General features: G+C 41.6%; 1 protein-coding gene across 1 annotated transcript in view; it reads right to left on the reverse strand.

Moving 5' to 3' along the window:
* Positions 1 to 2,210: 2,210 nt before the first annotated feature.
* LOC136863104 (U3 small nucleolar ribonucleoprotein protein MPP10) overlaps positions 2,211 to 19,402 on the reverse strand; it is a 128,001-nt gene continuing 110,809 nt past the window's right edge. Inside the window, exon 10 of the mRNA XM_067139447.2 lies at positions 2,211 to 2,456. Coding sequence (XP_066995548.2) covers positions 2,301 to 2,456 — 156 coding nt within the window. The 3' untranslated portion in view covers positions 2,211 to 2,300. The remainder of the gene's footprint in view (positions 2,457 to 19,402) is intronic.

The raw sequence follows: 19,402 nt of genomic DNA on the forward strand, positions 1-19,402 counted from the left end.
TGATTTCAAATATATTTGCAAAACAATGATCACCAAAAACCAAAAACATTCTACTAGAACTTGTCGAAGGAAGATTTTCCCAAGCAGCAATAGATAGCTAAGATTATTTTTATTTTTGGCTCCACATGTAAATGTGAAAGGTTTTTGCTGTCTGCCTAACCCTTGTTCCAGACGTTACTGGTACAATTGCAAAGAAAAATGGAAAGAGGAGATAGAGGATAAACTATCTGTTCAAACCAAATTTAAAGATTTGTTTTCTTTATTTAAACCTCTCTTGTACCAGTAACCTTGCCCCTCAAAGTGAGTGTCTCCACCCACTGCACGTAAACTAGCAGTAGGGAAGAAACAGTGGCGAAAGTGAGGGAAGGGGAGATAGGTAGAGCGAGGAAGACAAGCGTAGAGAAAGAAAGAGACAGTGTTATTGTGGGTTTGCACGGGTCAACCTAACGAATTTACTTTTGTCCCTTGCGCCATGCAATGCACCGGCGCATGCACCCTGAGAGCCCCTGATCATAACCTTTGACTTGCTGTTGTTGATCTCTAAGCCATAATATGTGCTCACTTCAGCCAGACGATCCATTACAATCTCCATTTCCCTGGCACATCTGGTTACGATTAGCATATCTCAGGTTAATACCAATATAAATGGTCCGTTATTTGACATTATCATTTTTCCAGCTAACTCACTCCTGGTTGCCAGTGTTTTGCCCCAGTGTGCTAAGTCGGGCTCATCAGTTGATAAATAGCATACTCACCAAGACGCATGGCTAGTGCATACAGCGGAGCCACTGCGTAGACTATTTGGAGCCACCGGCAGTGCCAATGCACTATGAGAGACTTTGTCTCATTACCAAAAATTGATGCCTACCCGGCCATCAGATGATATAGATGTTGATTCCCATAGGGAACCTGAAATATTTGTCCCGAATGAGTAAATTTATAATGTCCGTTATTGGACATTATAAATTTTCCAGCTAATTCATTCCTGGTTGCCAGCGTTTCGCCCCAGTGTGATAAGTCGGGCTCATCAGTTGGTAAATAGCACACTCACCAAGACGCATGGCTAGTGCATACCGCGGAGGCCACTGCGTAGGCTATTTGGAGCCACTGGCAGTGCCAAACATCGATGCCCGTCCGGCCATCGTTTTGGTAATGAGACAAAGTCTCTCATAGTGCAATGGCACTGCCGGTGGCTCCAAATAGCTTACTCAGTGGTCTCCACGGTATGCACTAGCCCTGCGTCTTGGCGAGTGTGCTATTTACCAACTGATGAGCCCGACTTAGCACACTAGGGTGAAACGCTGGCAACCAGGAATGAGTTAGCTGGAAAATTTATAATGTCCAATAACGGATCATTTATATTGGCATTATAAATTTACTCATTCGGGACAAATATTTCAGGTTCCCTATGGGAGTGGAAGAGAGGGCCTCGAGCCCTAACTTCACCACTGAAAACAAGGCATTAATAAATAAATAAAATCAACATCTATATCATATCTAAGGTTGCCAATAACTGCCTCCCACTCCGATGCTGCCATCCCAGCTGTTGAGGACTTTTCTCACGATATACTCAGAGTAGATGTTGCCTTGGTTCTGGAATTTCCTGAGGGGGTTTTGTTAACCCAGACCTTGGCTATGTTGTTGATCAGCTGTATCAGGTGGTCTGTAACACCCATGCACTGGAGTACATCCCGTAGCTGCTTGCACTTCACAGAATTGAAGCTTTTCTATAGTCGATGAACCACATGACCACACATGACCAAGGATTTGAATCCCAGCCAATGCACATGGGATTTAAAAAATGAAAAGTCATGTTTGTATTCCACATAAAACTGGACATCCCATAGCCAAGAGTATGATATCAACAGTCGCATAAAATTTGCTTTTGAACGGCAAAGTCACCTAAAGAGAGGAAAATAAACTAGCCTAGGTAGGTGTGGGAAGGAAGCAATCATGGTCTTACTTAAGGTACAACCCTGGCATTTGCCTGATGTGAAAATGGGAAACTGTGGAAAGCCAGGGGTGCTGACAGTGGGAGTTGATCTCCCAAATGTAAGCTCATAAATATGCAATCCAAATCGTGCAGTCAACTTGCTTGGTAAGTAGGAAATGCCATAAAATGTATGTTTAACTAATACCATTGAGGCTTCCATATCACTAGTTGCCATTAATTTTGACAGAATTCCTAAAACCAATGAAAAGAAAACAACTCAGAGAAATAGAAAATATAATTCCATGATTTGTCACTTTCATTTGTATTTTAATAACAGAATTATTTACATTCCACCTATATCAAAAGCCTATAACTTGATTTTCTTGGCAGAAATACTGTTCTTTAATTTTTTCCTCTTGTCAGGTTCAGTACGTGCCTTAATATGACTGGTGACCTCTTCTTGTAGGCGAGCAAAAAATGCTGTAGAAGACCGGACGCCCTTGTCTTTACCCATATCTACCATCTGAAAAAGATAGAGAAGAAATTCAGTGAAAAAAGAGAATTCAGTTTTCCACATACAACAAAACTTCTCAGTTCACAAACTGCAAGTAGAAAGGGCAGTTTTATGCAAATAAAATCACCATATATGGAAAGAAAACCTCACAAAGAATCATAATTTTCATGGTTTGAGTAACTAAGAACAGAGAAAAAGGAAAGGAAGAAAATGTTTGCATATTGAAATTCATGTTGAATGGATAAATATAATTTTAGGGGACCTGTTTAGAAATACAAGCACAATAATATGAGTTATTTGGAAGGGAAGAGTGTGCAATTGTTCAGGAACACCATAGCACACAACATAGTTTCTGTTAGACATGGAAATAAGTATGTGAGTGATATGGATAGATTTATTGGTTGGAGGAATCAGGACAAGAATTGTCTCAGTGTATTCACAACGTGAGGGAGCAGACAAGGATAAAATCCATACTTCCCTGTTTCGACTCAGTTAATGAACCTTTAAAGCTTTTCAGTCTGTAGAAAACACTAATTACAACACATTTAACAATATATACTTGGAAAAAAAAAAGACAGGTTTCAATCTAGAAGAATATCCTCAGATTCTATCAAATGCATATATAAATGTACAATACAGTTTATGCTGCTTAAACATAACGTAACTTTAAAGCTTTTCAGTATGATGAACCATAATAACAACACTATTAAACAAAGAATAACATGTTTCGTTCCTGAAAGAACATCATCAGATTCTATCAGATCACACTTCTTTTTTTGAGGAATATTCTTTAGAAATTATCTTAATGAAGTGTTCCAGTAGTGCTCCCTCTTTCCTTGCTAGTCGAACAAAGAGTGCAAGGTGGTGTAATGCTCTGCCAATGGCGGGAGGCCAGCTGGCTAGTTTGTTGGTAACTTTCCATTGCATAATGCTCCAGTGATGTCAACGGCTACTTTGAATTGCTATTTTTTCTTTATTATTAATGTTATTATTAGTATTAAAATTATTACTGTATTTCATTTGTTTTGGAAATTATATAAGAGTTGTTTAATGAGCATTTAATGAGCTGGCTAGTTTGCCGGTAAATTTCCATTACATCATTTTCTGGCGACGTCAACGTCATTTATGAAAGTGTATTGTAGTTTTATCATTATTTTTATTATTATCATCATTGTAATTGCAGTTGTTATTGTTGTTGTATTATTATTGTGTATTACGGAGTAAATGATGAAATAAAAGTGTGGAATTGAGTTAAAGCGTATCCTGCAAGACATTATTATTAGTCATAAACAATAATCTACTAAAATATCTCGAGTGGCTAAGACACTGCATAAATTCAGATAATTTACTACAGGTAAGAATATCCTAACCCACTAATAATAATGTCTTACAAGATTTTTATATTTTTTTTGCTAGTGGCTTTACGTCGCACCGACAGAGATAGATCTCATGGCGACGATTGGATAGGAAAGGCCTGGGAGATGGAAGGAAGCAACTGTGGCTTTATTTAAGGTATAGCCCCAGCATTTGCCTCATATGAAAATGGGAAACCACGGAAAACCATCTTCGGGGCTGCCGACAGTGGAATTCGAACCCACTATCTCCCGGATGCAAGCTCACAGCAGCGCGCCTCCAACCGCACGGCCAAATTGCCCGGGAAGATTTTCTTTAACCCTTTGGGGTTCAATTTTGGACTCAGTCCGACATCGTTAATTTTCAGTTCCGGTTCTAGTCCAACACAACTTTAAGGTTATATATTTCGTATGCTGGAGCAGAAATCAATCAATCAATCAATACTGATCTGCATTTAGGGCAGTCGCCCAGGTGGCAGATTCCCTATCTGTTGCTTTCCTAGCCCTTTCCGAAATGATTTCAAAGAAATTGGAAATTTATTGAACATCTCCCTTGGTAAGTTATTCCAATCCCTAACTCCCCTTCCTATAAATGAATATTTGCCCCAGTTTGTCCTCTTGAATTCCAACTTTATCTTCATATTGTGATCTTTCCTACTTTTATAAACGCCATTCAAACCTATTCGTCTACTAATGTCATTCCACGCCATCTCTCCGCTGACAGCTCGGAACATACCACTTAGTCGAGCAGCTCTTCTTCTTTCTCTCAATTCTTCCCAACCCAAACATTGCAACATTTTTGTAACGCTACTCTTTTGTCGGAAATCACCCAGAACAAATCGAGCTGCTTTTCTTTGGATTTTTTCCAGTTCTTGAATCAGGTAATCCTGGTGAGGGTCCCATACACTGGAACCAAACTCTAGTTGGGGTCTTACCAGAGACTTATATGCACTCTCCTTTACATCCTTACTACAACCCCTGAACACCCTCATAACCATGTGCAGAGATCGGTACCCTGTTTACCGTGTTTTTTCCAAGTATTCTCACAACAGTGCTATGGAATACAATGCCGGTGATTCCTTTGGATTTCTTTTTGTTTTTGTTCTCGGTTTCACTGTTCTCCGAAATACAGAAGGAGACTAACAAGTATGAAGCTGAGCTTTATGCAGTATACAGCCTTTCTCTGTTACCTACTGCCATCTGCTGTTAATTTCTTTAAGCTGAATTGTGTTTTCTTTGGAGATAGTTCCTCACTGTCACTGCTGTGTTTACTTTCATTATCAACATGGTGTCCACCAGCCGCAGCATGGAGCTTGATGATATTTACGAACAGTTACGTGACAGTGGCGATATTGACAATGATTTGCCAATGGATTCTGATAGTGACATTAGTATTCCAGAATCTGAGAATAACATTTTGAATGAGGAGGAGGAGGAAACTGAGGTGGAAGATAGTGGCGAAAGCGGTTGATGTAGGGGGTGACGAATGGAAAGTTTATGAAGAAGGTGACCGTGTTTTTTCCAAGTATTCTCACAACAGTGCTATGGAATACAATGCCGGTGATTCCTTTGGATTTCTTTTTGTTTTTGTTTTCGGTTTCACTGTTCTCCGAAATACAGAAGGAGACTAACAAGTATGTAAAAGAATGTATTACCAAGCATATGCCGTTGCAGCAACATTCCATATGGTGGGACTGGGTCGATTTTACCGTCACTGAAATGATGGCATTTCACGGTGTTCTTCTGAATACAGCACTTAAAAAAAAGAAAACTCTAAAAGAACAATTTTCAGACTTGTGGTTCTATTCATCAACCTTCTGTAAGAACATTTTTTCTCAGTAACGATTTCTTCAGGTATTCTGGGGCTTTCATGTTTCTTCCCCTCCACAATCAAGTGCATCAACAATGGTTACAAGAACAAGTAAAGTTAGAAATGTCTTAGAATGTGTAGGAAAGTCATTCTTGGAATTTTATAGGCCAAGTCAGTATCTGTCAGTTGATGAACTAACTGTGAGCTTCATGGGGCATGTCCTTTTCAAAATGTATAACCCAAAACAACCAACAAAGTGGAGGATTAGGATATATGTTATTGCTGAGGTTTTGTCCACGATTCCTTACTTTGACTTGTTTACTATGCTAAATTTACTTTTCCCTGGTTTGACATTTCGCAGTAGAATAGTTTTAGAGCTGGTGACAGACGTACTTCAAGTTACTCAAGCTGTAGGTTATCATTTGTTTAATGACCGATTTTATACTAGTATGGAACTGGCAAGAGAACTTCTGAACAGAAAAATTCACCTCACTGGGACTGTGCTATTCAATTGGAAAGGCCTACCACCCCAGCTGAAAGATAGGAGACTAAATATGACGAAGCATGAAATCCGTGCCCTGTCGAAGGAACAAACGTTCATGGTATTTTCGAGGAAAGACATGCGCACTGATTCAGATCTTAGAAAATGGTACAACCCAGCAATGGTGGAGGTAGTCAGACACAACCAGAATGGGCAAGGAGAAGAAAAAATTTTGAAGCCTGTTGCCATTGTAGATTACACAGCCAAAATGGGAGGGGTCGATCGTGCTGATCACTACTGCTCATCTTGCAGTTTTGTAGTGAAAAGCCTGAACTGGTGGAGGAAATTGTACTTCTGGGTATTGGAGGTAGCTTTTGTGAACAGTTTATATAATTTGCAACACAAGGCAATAAATAAACCCGAGGTGAATCAGAAGGCTTTCAGGGACAAAGTTATCATGGGGCTTGTTGGGGACGTTAGGAACAAAAATGCCCATAATCACGGCTGACTAAGCAGCTGTAACAAAGAATTTTGACTGAATGGGAAGCTACATATCACAGACGCTCGTAAAAAAAAAAAAAAAAAAAACGCGGACTGTGCCGTGTTCCGACAGAAAAGCGAAAGAAGGCAGAAAGGAGACTTTTTTTTTTTTTTTTTTTGTGAGACCTGTCCAGGGAACCCAAAACTACACCTGAACAAATGCTTGTGGAAGTACCATACTTTGAAAAAATATTGCTGATAATCTGTTAACTCGACTGATAATAAATAAATTTGCAGTTCATATTTTTAATGTAAAAATTCAGCTTTTTTTTTACTTATATGAGTATTTCCTTCCCATACTTGCCTAATGTTAAATTGGACCTGTGCAGGATACAGGCGGGAAATCAATTGGACCTCAAAGGGTTCAGTTTATATACACACGCATCATACACTATCGCTTGCACCCTAGTGTAGTTCACAAATAAATTCAATGAACAACTTAAGTGGCCGCACACTTAATAGTTTACAAGAGTGCAACACGGTCACACAAGTCTGTTCATGGCAGAGTTCGCACTCATGCACGGCAGTCCTTTTCATGGCCTCACATCGATCAGTTGCACTATTCCATCAGTTCACACACAGCACTCCAGTGCTCCGAAGCACTCACTCCTACTCAAACCTAGTGGGATCTCATGTTAACCTCAATAAGAACAACAATAATAATGAAAATGAAAATCCACAGCCTGTTTCCAGTCATTTGACTGGGTCAGGAATGGAAAGAATGAAGCCCCCATCTAGCAGTGAGGATAGGAATTGTGCCGGCTGCCGAAACCTGTCGCACTCCTCCGGGGCAATGGTTAATGAATCATAGATTAAATGAAATGTTATTGGAGAGTGTTGCTGGAATGAAAGATTACAGGGAAAACTGGAGTACCAGGAGAAAAACCTGTCCCGCCTCTGCTTTGTCCAGCATAAATCTCACATGGAGTGACCGCGATTTGAACAATGGAACCCAGCGGTAAGAGACCAGCACGCTACCGCCTGAGCCACGGAGGCTAACAACAACAATAATAATAATAATAATAATAATAATAATAATAATAATAATAAAAATAATAAAAATAATAAAAATACTCGTGTGGGGATTTACCAGTTACCTCAATCGGGCGCGTCCAATTGGAATTGGGGAAGCTCGCTGGCTTTGCCGCTAGCAGAGTCAGAGGGTAGTAGGGAAATAAAATACCACCGTGAGAAAAAAATACTGGTCCCTTGCCAGGGTTACGGCGAAGACTGGTAAATGACCAGAAGCCAGAAAACATCTTGAGGCAACCTCTAGGGCTAACAACCCTAGTTGTAAAAGGATGGGTACCCGTCCAAAGCAAAGTCAAGTCAAAAAGCATGATGGCACAACATTTCAAGAAACATACCCCAGGGGATAAATCTTCGGATAAATCCCTCGTCGTGAACGCCACGGCGCACAAGTCTCGTTCGGATTCTGGGGGAGACTCGACATCATGCAAGAGACGAGTCGGAGCGTCTCGGTGTACCCCAAAGAGTCAAAAACTCAGGCCAAAATCTAAAACCTTTCTAGCAACTTTCAACATTAATTCACTTACACAAACTGGCAAGCTGAAAACCCTCACCAAAGCTCTTCACGAAAATCAGATATCCATAATGGCCCTACAGGAAACAAGGTACCCAGATGAAGAGATTTTTGAATCCGAAGGCTACTGATTTTTCAAGAGCAAAGCAAAAAGAGGAATCCTCAATGGAGCTGTGATGCTTGGAACTGCGTTTGCTGTTAGAACCAAGATTCTTAAATCGGTTGCAAATTTCGAACCTGTGAATGACAGATTGTCTATACTCACAATTAAATGCGTGAAAGAAACCTACGCCCTAGTTAACGCACATCCTCCTACAAACGATAAGAACAAGTCTGATCCAGATGAAGTTGATAATTTCTGGGACCTACTGGATGAAAAATTAAACAAAATCCCCAAACACCATGTCAAGCTTCTTTTGGGTGACTTCAATGCCCAACTAGGTCGTGAACAGAAGTACAAGAAAGTTATAGGAAATTACCCTGCTCACAAAAGAACCAATCCCAACGGCAAAAGACTGGTGTCCATTTGCGAAAATCACAACCTGCAGGTCATGTCGACCCACTTTCGCCATCCACCCAGAAAGCAAATGACTTGGCATTCTCCCGTCCAAGCTCTCGGAGAGTTCCAAATTGATCATGTTGCAATCTCCAGGAGATTATGAATGTCAAGGTAAAGAAAGGCATCAATGTGGCCTCAGATCATTATATGTCTCTTATCAAATTCAAACCAATTCCTGCAAACACAAGGAAGACAACCAAACAGATCACATGCTTCAACAATGATAAACTTCGGCAAAGGGTCGAGGAGTTCCAGGAGAAGGCTAGACCAAATGACTTGTGACTTTAACAACGCCAAAAGTCTCCTTGTTGAGGCCGCCAAAGACGTTGCAGAAATCAAGAGAAGCAAAAAGCAAGCCTGGTGGAATGGTACCTGTGAGTCAGTCCTCCAAGAAAGACTCAATGTGTGGAAACAGTACTACTCTACGAAATCAGAAAATGATTGGGAAACCTACAAAACCCAACGTGCCCAAGCAGCTAGGGTGTTCAGAACTGAGAAACGTAAATACGAAAAATCTCTCATTGAAAAGATAGAACAAAACTTTAGGAAGAATGAAAGCAGAGAGTACTACAGAGCCTTCAAACGCAAACTCACTGGCTATAAACCACCATCTCTATGCTTTGAGCGAAAGGACGGCACACTGGCGACGTCAAATGAAGAAAATTGCAGCATTCTGGCAGATTACTTCAAGAATTTACTTAATTGCTCTAAACCGCAAAGCGCCATTGAGACCAAGGAACCCTTACTCAGGTACCCAGATTCCAGACCACCCGACAGAGATGAAATCAAGCGCCACATTGCCCGCCTCAAAAATAACAAAGCGCCGAGGGCAGACTCAGTAGTAGCAGTAGTAGGAGAAGTATGGAAATATGCCCCAGAGGAATCACTTGATATCTTGCAAAAGCAAATAGAAGAAATTTGGAACAAGGAGACCCTACCCGAAGATTGGAAAATAGCTTTGATCCATCCATTACACAAAAAAGGCAGCATGAAGAACATCAACAACTAGAGAGGAATATCTTTGCTACCCGTGACTTATAAAATTCTATCACTTGCCATCCTGGAGCATTTGGAAGCACAAGTCGAACATCAAATAGGTGAATACCAAGGAGGGTTCACAAAAGGTCGCTCAACAGCTGAACAGATCCAAAATCTCAAAACGATCATCAGATATTGTACACTAAGGTTCAAGCAGTATGTGTCTGTCTTCGTGGACTTTAAGAAAGCGTACGACTCCATTGACCGGGAAGTCCTGCTAAACATCTTAAATGAATTTGGAGTTGATTTGAAACTGCTGGCATTAATTAGAGCCACCCTGACCGATACAAAATCCAAGGTGAAGTTCCACGGATGTCTCTCGCATTCCTTTGACATCAAAACAGGAGTCCGACAAGGTGATGGGCTATCCCCGATACTCTTCAACTGTGTTCTTGAAAAGATCATCAGAACCTGGCGGGTGAGATTACAGGAAACCAACTACAGTCCATTGAGAATTGGAACCAAATCCAAGGGGATAGCAACAGACTGCTTAGCATTTGCCGATGATATTGCTGTTCTCTCAAACGACACAGAAACCGCTAGAGCTCAAGTTGAAATTTTAAAGGAAACTGCCGAACAAACTGGCTTGCAGATATCGTTTGAGAAAACAAAAGTAATGACTAATATCAAAGAGGCTCCACCAAAACTCCATACAAAATACGGGGACATCACCCAAGTAGACAAATTCAAATACCTGGGTGAGATCATTATGAAAAATGGACTGGACAAAGGAGCATTTCAGGAGCAAGTACGCAAACTGGAAATAGCCTACCAAACATCCCGCACAATCTACAACAAATAATTCCTTTCCCAAAACACAAAGATACGTCACTATGAAACAGTTCTGAAGCCAGTAGTTCTATATGCAGCCGAAACCCTGTCTCTAAATGCCAACAAAGGACTCCTTGAAGAACTGGAGAAAAGAGAACGCAAAATTGTGAGAGGGATCTTGGGATCAAAGTACAGAAATGGAATCCATCAAAAGAGATCCAACGAGGAAGTCTACAGCAAAATAGAGAAAATTACCGACACAATCAGAAAAAGACGGGCACGATTTTACGGTCATCTGAAAAGAATGGACGGAAGAAAATTAACTAAAGAAATCTTTCACTTTTTTGATTCAAACCCCAAAACCACAATTCCCTGGTTTAGAAATACCAAAGAAGACCTGCAAATGCTACATATCTCAGCTGAAGACGCCCTTAACAGAGATCTCTTCCGCAAGAAAATATTGACGAACGGGCTAAACCGAGACGAGCAACCGAAGAGAAGACACGGTGCGTCTTGGACAGAGGAGCGTAAGCAGGCCCACTCACAAAGAATGAGGGAAATTTGGGCTCTAAAGAAGGCCAAGTTCAGTGTCAAATGCAACAAGACTTAACGTGGTCCTTGATGGCCCCAGCAAATTATATATATATATATATATATATATGTATAAAATAATAATAATAATAATTGTACCGGGCGGTACACCTCCACGCCGCTAATTTAAAATGTGCGCCAGTTGAAACTACTCTGCTGGAGGAAGTCTGAACTTTATTGACGGTATTAATTTTCTACTTTCACAGAAGATGTCACTACCTGTAAATTTCGGAGTTTTAGAACTGTGTCATTTTTGATGTGTTTTTGTTTTGCTTGAAGTAAGAAGTGTGAACTTTCTCTTCTAGAGGACACTACTGAAGAACTACAATAGTGCACCCTAGTGCGAAGAAAAATAACTGTTCTTTGGAGAAAATTTTATTTCAAAAGTTTGTTCTTTGTTAAATTTCTTTCTGTTATTGTTTAAGTTGGCTGTATACCCCTCTCTTTCCCCTTGTTTTGCATTTAACCAATCCCGAATTTCTGTTATTAATTTCTGACCAATCATAGGTATCTTCCCCCAACTTGAATATGTTGCTGTATCCTACCCAATAAAAAGTTTGTGGGAGGGTGTTTTCATTCCCCTAACACCTAGAACCTTCCGCGAGAGGATATAAACTGCTGATTTTAGGGTCTCCGGGCCACTTCTGTTCCATCTTTCAGTGTGTAAAGTACATAGCAGGGGGCGGGAAGCGCCTCTTTCTTCTCCAGCTGTTCAACACCAGGTAATGGCCTCTTAATAACTTCTTTTCTTGCTAGGTCGGCAGTTTAACTCTCGGGGCGGGTTCGAAGCGTTTCCACTATGTAACCTTTTCCTAAAATGTAACTACTCTTTTCATCTATTCTCTTTTAAAGCTGCATATTGGGATAGAGAGTGCTAACCCTCTCAAGCTCCCACTCATATTGTTTTGAGGTGAACTTATTTTCTCAACCTATTCTTCGTTAACGTAATACAAATTGTTCTTTTCTAAAGTCACCTCGGTAGTATGGGATTAGCCCTTGCATTAGTGGCCTAGAGCCAGATTAGGTTTAAAAAAAAAAAAAAAACAAGTGTATCAGGAGTGCAAGTTCGCCTCCTCTCAAATTGTTATTTTAGAGGTCATGTAATCAACCTTCTTTTCATTTAATAGACCTCAGTAGGTTGGGTATTTTACCCCTGTGTCTATGTCCAGCGAGGACAACTTGAAGGTGGAGTTCGGTGTGGCCTTTGAGAGGCTTAAAGTTGAGAGCGAGTGGCTCTTTTTGTAAATTGAGTGTTGTATGCCTCGTGGAGGCTTTTCAGTGTAATTTGGAGCTAGGGCTCCTAGGCATGAATGGGGTTTTTCTGCCCCTCTGTTGAAACTTGTGTTTGGAGGTAAAACTGAGCTGATTGCCCAAGCATTGTGTTTTCAGGGCTCGAAGCCCAAATCCTGTAAATATTGTTACTACCCTTTGACTAGCTACTTTGTACCTGCCATGCTTGTTATTTCTTTGTTTTTGAAAAGAAAATATAACATGGTTAAATTTTAAATTAATTTTACTTTCGTAGTTTGAGACCCGTTCACACCCGCACCTTCTTTCACGCATAACTACCACAAAAACACGGTAACAAGTGGTAGCAGAGCGTGGTTGAATGGGTCTCAATTTAGCCCCTTTTGACGGCTAAACATTGTTTTGTTCCGAACTCTAACAATTTTCTCAGTTGCTGGAATTTTTTTTTTGAGTTTTTCAAAATTGTTCTGTCATCATGCCTGGACCTCGCGATGTTCTCCATCTTAACTATTTGCGCAAAGAGGAGTTGATATATGAGTTAACGATTAGAAATGTGCAATCTGGAGGCACGGTTGCAGTAGACACAAATAAGCTTAGAGAGTCCCTAGATTTGCCCATTTCCTCCCCAATTTGGGAGAGAAAGAAATTGACGACTCTCTTTCCACGATCACGGAGAATATTACTGGGCTAGCTTCTGTAGTTAGTTTTTTTGATGAAAATGATCCTTCTCCCAATCAAATTAAGCGTGTGCAAGCTAGGCTGTTTCATTTTTCAAATAGAGTTAACGATCTGTTGTCTCTAAAGTTGAATGACGTTCAGAAGAAGGAAGCTAGTACGCTGCTTGAAAATATGTCTGAATTATCTAGCAAGGTCACTCAATTGTTAACAGGGGAGGTTCCTCCCAAAAGCGATCTAACCACCACAGTGAATGTAGGTAGCGAGGAAGAGTCTCATAAGGGAGAAGTCAATAGGATAACCGTTGCTGCTCAAACTATCTCTGCCCCATTGGACAACGAATCTGAACGCCGTGCATCGTTGAGTAACATCCGTTCGGAATTAACTTCCTTGCCATTGAAACCTTTACCTACTATGTCACCCGGGTTCAGCAGCTTGCCTCATCCATTGGCAATGTTGCTCAGAGGTATAGCGAAGTTTTCGGTTAATACCACCAGTGAAGTAATTTCCTTTTTAAGATTTTTAGTTGAATTTCAGGATCATGCCCTTGTGTTTTCTCTTTCTCCATGTCAAATTTTGCAAATTATCTATCCGTATGCTATTGGTATTCTCTCTGATAGAATCGTAAGAGCCATTGCCGAGCAATCATCTATTGAGGATTTCCATGCCCACTTGCTAGCTAACTTCATCCCGGCTAGGGCCAGGTCCTCCCTTATTCAGAAGTACTATTATCGTGTACAGCGCTTGGATGAGAACTTGGCTGATTTCATACAAGATATTAAATTCTATACTAGGGTGTTTGCTCTTCACTTCCCTGAGGATCAAATTGTACAAGCTATTGTGGAAGGTATTTCACCATCCTATAGGTCATATTTGTGTTTCGCGGCGTGCCCGCAAACTTTCTCGGAACTTGAAGCATTGGCCGTCTCAGCGGAAGGAGTTAGATACGCAGATTCATTGCGTGTAGCGAAAGAACCCCCGCCTTCTTTTAGTAATACTCGGCCTCCACCTCGCCGACCAGTCACACCCCGTAAATGCTATGCTTGTGGGTCGCCTGACCACCTGCGCAATAAGTGTCCACTGATCAAGTCGAGTGGGACAAGTAATGGGGCTGGTTCATCACAAGGCTGTTTTAAATGTGGGGCTTTCTTACATATCGCCAAGAATTGCCCAAATTCGAATAGCACCCCCTCCTGCTCAACTTCTGGTGCAAATTCCACCTATGCCAATAATAAAAAGTGACTAGTGGCTTCGGCTGAGTCGACTAATCCATCTTCCCGAGACTCAGCCCCTAGTAAACAGGTTGTAAATTCAGAGAACGATCAGTCTTCAAATTCATCTTTTGAATGCCCCAAAGAGTGTCTTAGAATTGCGGCGGATTCCCCCGCACCTGTTCCTTTTCTTAAGATTGAGTTAAATAACGAGCCCATAACAGCTCTCTTAGATTCAGGCAGTGTTTGTTCGATTATTTCGGCTGAATGGTATTCTAAATTGAAATTTGTTTGTAAACTACCTGACTATGTCTCCTCTCCTGTTCAATATGTTTCGGCTAATTCATCCCCATTAGAAATTCTAGGTTCCTTACTGGTCAAAATTCGTATTTTTAAATTTACATGGAAAACCAAACTGTTTGTGGCTAAGCACTTGTCTTGCCCCATCATACTGGGAGCGGACTTCATTTCTCACACTGGTCTTGTGCTCGATCTTCAGAGTAAGTCGTGCACATTCAAATTTGCGTCCAATTGTAAAATTCCCTTGTTAAAGTGTAATTCTGTGTCATGTTCATCTATTTCGCCTACCCAGGATGAGATGTTGTTAGACCTTAGACATCTACCTGAGGAGCAGGCTGATAGTATTCGTAAATTATGTCAGTCATTTCCAGAGGTGTTCTCTGATACTCTTGGTGTTACTGACCTTATTGAATACAAAATTGAGGTCACGGATTCGATTCCTGTCCGTTTTCCACCTTATAGGCTATCTCCACCTAAAATGAAGGCTCTGAAAGAAATTATCGATCAGATGTTGAAGGACGGTATTATTAGGCCCTCTAAGTCGGCGTATTCGTCACCTATTTTTCTAGTCCCGAAACCCCAAGGAGGCTTCAGGCCTGTCATTGATTATAGGGCTCTCAATCGGAAGGTGGTGTTACAATCTGTGCCCCTTCCCGACCTTCATTCTTGTTTTTCATGGTTCCGTAAGGCCAAGCTCTTTACTATCTTGGACCTGAATCAGGCCTATAATCAAATTCCCCTTGCCGAAGAATCTAAACACCTTACAGCGTTTGCTACGGACTGGAACTTATACGAATACAACCGCGTGCCTTTCGGGCTCCCCACGGGAGCGGCTGTACTCACTAGGCTACTAGATAGGGTCTTCTCCGACATCAAATTTGAGTACTTATATCACTACTTGGATGATGTCGTCGTATTTTCAGAGACTTTTGAAGAACATCTAGATCATCTGCGAGAAGTCCTCGATCGCCTTCGTAAGGCTGGGTTAACTGTCAAGTTGTCCAAGGTTGCCTTTGCTAAGCCCTCTATGTCATTCCTAGGGCATATTGTGTCACCTGATGGTGTAGCAGTCGATCATTCTAGAACACAGGCCATCCGTGATTTTAAACCTCCCAAGGACATTAAAGGTATCGCCAGGTTCATTGGTATGGTGAATTTCTTCAGGAAGTTTATTCCTAACTTCGCTAATAGAGCGGCGCCCTTAAACCTTCTTCGTAGGAAAGGCATCAAATTCGAGTGGGGACCTTCTCAACAAGCCGCTTTTGAAGATCTTAAATTAGCTCTCTGTAATGCCCCTGTACTTGCTATGCCTGATTTCTCGAAGAAATTCATCGTCCAAACCGACGCGTCGTCGTCAGCAGTTGCGGCAGTCCTTCTTCAAGAGACTGAACTAGGGAGACGACCTATCGCCTATGCATCTAGGACTCTATCGGCTCAAGAAGCCAAGTATTCCATCTATGAGCTCGAAGGTTTGGCAGTCTTATTCGCCTTAGAAAAGTTCCGTCTCTATCTGGAACACGTCAAATTCGACCTGGAGACAGATAATCAAGCTTTAAGCTGGGTCTTAGGTAGGCCGCGTCGTACTGGTCGTATAGCCCGTTGGGCCATCCGTATTTCTGCCTTCCAATTCGATGTCAGGCATATCAGAGGTACCGAAAATGTTGTTGCTGATGGACTCAGCTGTATGTTTTCTAACGACGTCGAGACCCAGGAACCGGTCGACAGTTCATCACCTCCCGAGTCCATACTATCTGGTGTTAATGCCATCTTAACAGATGCTCCCATGCTTTTTAGGGATATTGAGAAATACCAACGTGAAGATCCGACGCTGGCTCCGATAATGGAAACCCTTTCTTCTGGGGAACATGTCGTCCCTTATGTTCTGAGGAATGGTGTTTTATGTTGCCCTTCGAGGCATGACAAGATGATGAAGGTTGTCGTTCCAGCTGTCCTTGTGCCTATGATCTTCAAATACTATCATGAGACCCCATTGGGGGGGCATCTGGGAATATTTAAAACTCGTGAAAAGATTCGTGAAATGTTCATCTGGAAAGGTATGGACGGTGAAATCCGTGAACTTGTAAAAGCTTGTAAATCTTGTTTGCTCAGTAAACCAACCATGTCCACCAAGGTAGGCCTTTTGTCTTCCCATCAAGCGTCGCGCCCCATGGAACGCCTGTATATTGATTATGTAGGACCCTTCCCCCAGTCAAAGGGTAACACTAACAAGTTCATCTTCGTATGCGTAGATGGTTTTACAAGATTTTCCTGGTTATTTCCGACTAAGCTGGCTACCGCTCAGTCTACCATTACTTGCTTAAATTCTATTTTTGCTTCTTTTGGTCCGTGCCAATATATTGTATCTGATAATGCTAAGGCGTTTACATCTAATTTATTTCGTAAATTCTGCTTTGACCTGTCCATCTCTCATGTAACTACTTCTGCTTATTACCCTCAACCATCTCTGGCTGAACGGGTTAACCGTAATCTCAGGTCCGCACTTATTGCCTATCATCATGAAGATCATTCCAGGTGGGACACGTCCCTGCATTGGTTAGCTTTTGCTTTGAATTCGGCGGTTCATGAATCACATAAATTTACTCCAGCCTCGTTGATGTTCAAGTTTGTTCCCAACACGCCGCTCTCTAACCTCTGGTCTCTGAGTGACATTCTACCCGAGACAATAGATCCGGACATCATTAAAGATCTTTGGAAGAAGGCTAAAGCCAATCTTAAAGTGTCTCATGAAAAGGTTAGGGAAAGGTATGATCGTGGACGGAGACCCACCCCTTTGAAGGTAGGTGACCAAGTTATGGTCAAGAACTTTGTTCCCGCGGGCAAGCTTGCCCCCAGATTTCATGGGCCTTGTATCATTCTCGATTTTCTTACGCCGGTTACGTTGCTATTAAGTAATCCAGCCACCGAGAGGATATTTAGGGTTCACCTGTCCCAGGTGAAACCGGTGTAATTTCTGTGTTAACTTGCTTCATATTATTTTGAAAGGAATATCAAGGTTATATTTTTTTTTGAGTTTCACTTTTAAGGCTTTCTGCCCCTTCTATAATATTTTGTTTCATATGTAAGTATTTTTGTAAACCCTCCCCGCACCGTTAAACTGCCATTCTGTCCTTACCACGGCCATTACCATGCTCCCGTCTCCTGCTATACACACTGTGGCTTCATTATATTAAATGCCATGGATATCTGCACGCCGCTGGCCCCTCAACCTCTCCACCAAGCCTGTGCCCTCAAAAAAAAGATGATGGTCCAACAATATTCTGCCGCCTAGTTTTAATGTTTCAGTGTCCCCGCAGCCGCGCGGCGCTGTGCCGCGTCTGGGTTTGAGGATGGGCCCCCTCGACCCCAGCGAGGACGACATGTGCACGGCGAGCCGGAGCTCTCCTCCCGGCCAAGGCTGACGTGCGGCGCACGACCTGCTACTTGCCCGCAGCCTGTATATCTTCACCGCGGGCGCGGCGTGTTTCAACACCACTGCTCCCCTCATAGTGCGGGCGTGCGGTATCTCAGGGTACTTGAGGGGTCCGAGCGGCCTCCTCTGGACGCAAGCTGCAACGGCCGGTCTGGCCATCCTACTTAATCAACATCAACTACATGGACAGTTACTATAAGCAATGACTACACTTGGGAATTCAACAACAAAATTTGGTGGACTTAGAAAATTTTCCACAACTTTAAAAACTAAAGTTTTCCTTCTGAATTCAACTTCTACAAACATAAAAACTGTACTTCTCCAGTTACAACAAAAATTTTGAAACTGAATCAAACCTCATTACGAAAATCTTATAAATTCTTCAGCAATTAATCTTCATATCCACATCATAACTTGGACCTTGTCTCAAACAGATTTCATGTGTAACCCCTGGAGGAACTTTTGGGCGGGGAGGTCTGTACCGGGCGGTACACCTCCACGCCGCTAATTTAAAATGTGCGCCAGTTGAAACTCCTCTGCTGGAGGAAGTCTGAACTTTATTGACGGTATTAATTTTCTACTTTCACAGAAGATGTCACTACCTGTAAATTTCGGAGTTTTAGAACTGTGTCATTGTTGATGTGTTTTTGTTTTGCTTGAAGTAAGAAGTGTGAACTTTCTCTTCTAGAGGACACTACTGAAGAACTACAATAGTGCACCCTAGTGCGAAGAAAAATAACTGTTCTTTGGAGAAAATTTTATTTCAAAAGTTTGTTCTTTGTTAAATTTCTTTCTGTTATTGTTTAAGTTGGCTGTATACCCCTCTCTTTCCCCTTGTTTTGCATTTAACCAATCCCGAATTTCTGTTATTAATTTCTGACCAATCATAGGTATCTTCCCCCAACTTGAATATGTTGCTGTATCCTACCCAATAAAAAGTTTGTGGGAGGGTGTTTTCATTCCCCTAACACCTAGAACCTTCCGCGAGAGGATATAAACTGCTGATTTTAGGGTCTCCGGGCCACTTCTGTTCCATCTTTCAGTGTGTAAAGTACATAGCAGGGGGCGGGAAGCGCCTCTTTCTTCTCCAGCTGTTCAACACCAGGTAATGGCCTCTTAATAACTTCTTTTCTTGCTAGGTCGGCAGTTTAACTCTCGGGGCGGGTTCGAAGCGTTTCCACTATGTAACCTTTTCCTAAAATGTAACTACTCTTTTCATCTATTCTCTTTTAAAGCTGCATATTGGGATAGAGAGTGCTAACCCTCTCAAGCTCCCACTCATATTGTTTTGAGGTGAACTTATTTTCTCAACCTATTCTTCGTTAACGTAATACAAATTGTTCTTTTCTAAAGTCACCTCGGTAGTATGGGATTAGCCCTTGCATTAGTGGCCTAGAGCCAGATTA

Source organism: Anabrus simplex, chromosome 1 (genome assembly GCF_040414725.1).
Source record: "Anabrus simplex isolate iqAnaSimp1 chromosome 1, ASM4041472v1, whole genome shotgun sequence".
Classification (NCBI taxonomy): domain Eukaryota; kingdom Metazoa; phylum Arthropoda; class Insecta; order Orthoptera; family Tettigoniidae; genus Anabrus; species Anabrus simplex.